The 4,186-nt window shown below is 54.3% G+C and overlaps 1 protein-coding gene across 1 annotated transcript; it reads right to left on the reverse strand.

Annotated features, from left to right (window-relative positions):
• Positions 1 to 272: 272 nt before the first annotated feature.
• LOC123166733 (probable WRKY transcription factor 24) lies at positions 273 to 1,113 on the reverse strand. The gene has a single exon (XM_044584529.1). It carries the CDS (start codon positions 1,028 to 1,030, stop codon positions 446 to 448), a length of 585 nt encoding a protein of 194 aa, XP_044440464.1. The 5' UTR covers positions 1,031 to 1,113; the 3' UTR covers positions 273 to 445.
• Between the last annotated feature and the right edge of the window lie 3,073 nt (positions 1,114 to 4,186).

Here is a 4,186-nt window from a genome sequence, read left to right on the forward strand (position 1 = left end):
GAGTGGTAAGCTATATAAAAAAACATTGTATAGATTACACGATTGAGCATTCAGGTGGCATGCTGAATGGGGATTCAAGTATGCTACCCGTTTATTTGACTGATGGAGAAAACGCAGGCCGTTCAATTAAGTCAAGAAGCGCCTAATCATATACTACTATTAAGGAGGAACTTCTTTTGTTTTCAGGTGATACAAGGAGAAACTTGACAAGCAAGCAAACCAGAAGTCGCCGATCCAAATTTTAGAGCCCTCCACCTATTCGTGCTCCATAATTTTGGACTAAATTAGCAATCTGGCTGCAATTGAACAATTCTAAGCTACATACATCATGTCCTGTATACAAGAACTCGAACCGACGACGACATCCCTCGATCGGCAAAAACAGAAGTTTTGAGCTTTCTAGTTTCTACTGTACGGGGAGCAGAACGGAATTAGCTGGTTTGGTTCAGAATTGCAGTAGGCCAGCGGCGGAATACGCTGTCGGCGGCGAGCTGCGCGGGGGGCTGTAGCAGTAGTACTGTGCGGCGGCGCCGGGCGTTGCGTGGTTGTGGACGCCGTTGTAGGTGGTGACGACGTAGCGGGGGTCGTCGCGGTCCCTCTCCACGCGCTTCTTGATGCCGCAGCCCTCCGCCGAGCACCGGTAGTAGTTCCTCGGGTTCGGGCTGTTCTTCACCGCCTTCTTCCCGTACTTCCTCCACTTGAACCCGTCGTCCAAGATTTCCACCTCTGACCTCGTCCTGAACCCGATCCTCCCTGCGCTCACCCTCGCACTGATTTTGATCGTCTTCTCGCTGCGATGTTTGTCATCCCCGGCGCCGGCGAAAGAGACCTGTGCCATCGGCGGCGAGTACTCGAATTGATCGAAAGGGTAGTGCTGATGATCGTCGTGGAGGTGGAGCTGAGCCGCGTAATCACTGTCGTCGATGAAGGCGCGGGCAGGCGGTGCGTAGTGATCGCCCAGGAAAGGTGAGGAGTGGGCGAAGGCGGAGCTGAATACACCTTCAGGGTTCAGTCCCAACGAAGCCGCCATTACTGTACTAGCTACTTGAAGTTACACCACTAAGCTAGTACTAGTTGGTCGCCGGTTGCTTGTGTAGATTGGCTTGTGCCTAAATAAATATTGTGTCGTGCAAGCTTTGCCATTTATACACCCGGTTCTACGGCCAAGCATGCTTTCAGGATGTTTCCCAAAGCTGATCCGAAGGTTCTCAGATGCGTCGCTTGTCGATTTCATTGGACTGTTTTGCTTTGAGAGATATGTCACATGTCAATTCTACCACGATTTGATGTGACACCACAATAAACTGCACTTGGCAGGCATCTAATAGCAGCTTGGCGTATAATTTTGTTTCGAAAAGATATAGGGAGTACTAATTAAATAAGCGAGATTGATTCGCGGTTCAGCGTTCTTTCGGTCATTTCAGCGCTTGTGATAGCTTGTGCAAATGCTATTACCTCTTTTCCCCTTCTCTCGACCTATTACCCCTATATCATTTTTAGCTGATTCCCTAAAATGTGTTAAAAAGAATAAATTGGTTTTTCCTCCTCTAAACATTTTTTTAGATGAAAGACATTTGCTAGCTTTATAGGTAAAGCCAAAAAGAAAAAGATAAAGCCAACTGACAATGAACCAAGATTCACCAAGTTAACCTTAACAATTCAACACCCCTAAACAAATAAACAGACATAACCAAGTTTAGACAAGTTGACGCAGTAGCAGAAGCAAATAGGCACGCACGCCCCTGCCTAACCTCTGGCGACCCGGGGGGAACCCTAGCCGCCGCCGCCAGCTCCCCCCGCGCCTCGCTCCCCCGCATCGCCGCCGCCGGAGGGCGGGCCGGCGAAGCCGCGCCGGACCCCGGGATGGCGGCAGTGGGGCGGATCTGACCCCCTCCACTAGCGTGCTCCACCACCACCACCCCCCCGACCCGCGGCTTGGGCCAACCCCACCCCCCGCGGCCGCCGCCTCTTGCTGGGCCGGCGAGGGCTGCGGCGCACCCTGGCTCCTGTCGCGACTACAAGCTCCCCGCGCGCGACTCCGGCCCCCTCCTCGTGCACTCCTCCTCTTGGCGCACTTGGCGGCGGCTCCCGCGTTGTCTGCTCGTGCCGGCTGCCCTCGGCCGTGGTGCCCTCCGTCTCCGCCCCGCCCCGCTCCGGGACACCACGCGCGACTCCGGCTGCCTCCTCGTGCGCCCCTCCTCTGGTCGCACTTGGCGGCGGCTCCCGCGTTGGCTGCTCCTGCCGGCTTCCCGCGGCTGCCCTCGGGCCGCGTTGCCCTCCGCCTCCGCCCCCGCCCCCACCCCTGTGTAAGATGCAGTGATGGCAGTAACGTGGAATCCGTCGAGGTTCTCTGGTGGTACCCCTATGGCATGGGCGTGCAAGTTTTCCATGCCGGCCTTTTCCCCCGTGAGTTTGCTCCGGCTACGGCCTTGCTGGCCATGGACCCGCGTCCCCCTCCGGCGTTCATGGTCGGCCGGGTTCCATGCTGGCGCGACTCTGGATACGACATGCTCTAGGAGTTGCGTCCCTATTCTAGCTTCTTCAGCTTGCCGGCGTCCCCGTAGTCTTGGCTCCGGCAGTCCCGGATATGCGCTTCTCTCCAGATCTTGGCCCGTCCGCGTTGCCGGCCACCTTGCGTCGCTGTCGCATTCCCCTCCGCCCGGTCGCCCAACCCCGTTCACCTCTACGCCTCGCTCCCTCTACTGCCAGATCTGTGGCTTGCTCTCCTAGTGACGTCCGGTGTTGGCTTCCGCGGCGGACGTTGCTCCCCTCCCTGTGATTGGCGGCCTCGACCTGTGTCTCGACTTCCTCCTCCCCGAAGTCTACCCAGGGGCATGGGATTGCTCAGATTATGGCCAAGGCGAAATCCTTGCTCGGCTTGCCGGTACTGGCAGCGGCGACACCCATGGGTGCCGTTCCCTTTTTGGAGGCGTTGCCATGGTCCACATCTTTGCCCCTGTTCGAGCATCATGGTAAACCCTAGGCCCGAGCTCTTGGACCGGCCGACGACGGCATCCTTGACGTCGTTTCCCTTCATGAAGGCGTTGTCTTGATCACTCGTGGCGTCCCCGACGGTGGAGTAGGATTTGTTCGTTGTCTTCATTAGGTTCGAGTTGCTTCACAGGCCTTGGAGAGTTATGCCGTGGTGTTTTTCTTTGTTTGGGCTGAGCACCCCATGTCCCTCTGCTCCGGGCACCATGTCATGCCGTCTTGTGTTCGTGCATGTGTTGTCTCATACCTTGTATTCTCTCTTCTTCTATCAATGGAATGATACGCAAGCTTTGCGTATTCGCGAAAAAAAGACAAAAGCCACCAAGCCTAGGAGGTCGAAGCATGATCCGTGCGGTAGATAGAGACCGCCAACGCCCTAACACGAGTGATCAGCAACTCCGTGCCCTTCATGTCTTGCTCTCTAGTCAATGATTTCCACACATATAGCATAGAAAAAGTTTGAATAACGCCAGCAGGCTTGGTAGGGAAAATATGCTCGATAGTAAATTTGTTTCTAGTGGTCCACAACACCCGGTACATTGCCGAAAACCCAAACCGGAAAATACATTTAACTTGCCCGGTTCCCAGCCAAAACCCTCAACTCATGGAAAGGGAAAGGAGCCCACTAAACGTTAAGAACAAAATGAATGCAACACCAAAAAACGGAAGCAAGGTCACAAAAAAATGATCAGTATCTCAAGGCGACCACAGAGAGCACAAAGATCAGGGCCTAGGTCGTGCCTCTTTTTAATTTGATCAGCCGCCGGCAACTTACCCCTAATGGCCGATTTTCACCTTAAGAGGAATTTTAGCAGCACAAATGGCCCGATATCTGGAGGTAGGAGTGCCTAGGATAAGCATAGGATATAACGATTTGGCAGAGAACTTCCCGGAAGACGAATGGGGCTAGATCACTGTGTCCTTAGACTCCGAGAGCACAAGGATACCCGCAGCAAGCTGATGCCAGTTAGCCAAGTCTTCAGGAGAAGAGGAGACGGAAACCCAGATCCCAACCAGGCCGGGAAAGCTCCAAGATGGAGACCTCAGGGTTGTCGCAATAGGAAAATAAGACAGGAAAGGACATTGCAAGTGGGCCATCGCCACACCACCAGTCAAGCTAGAACCTAGTAGAAGCCCCATCACCCACACAAACTTAACCAAGGACCTAATACCATCCCTAATCTTAACCAGCTGC

This window comes from Triticum aestivum, chromosome 1D, assembly GCF_018294505.1.
Source record: "Triticum aestivum cultivar Chinese Spring chromosome 1D, IWGSC CS RefSeq v2.1, whole genome shotgun sequence".
In the NCBI taxonomy this organism is placed as follows: Eukaryota; Viridiplantae; Streptophyta; class Magnoliopsida; order Poales; family Poaceae; genus Triticum; species Triticum aestivum.

Coding starts and splice junctions, on each gene's coding strand:
- LOC123166733 (XM_044584529.1), bottom strand. CDS start 1,030: ATGGCGGCTTCGTTGGGACTGAACCCTGAAGGTGTATTCAGCTCCGCC.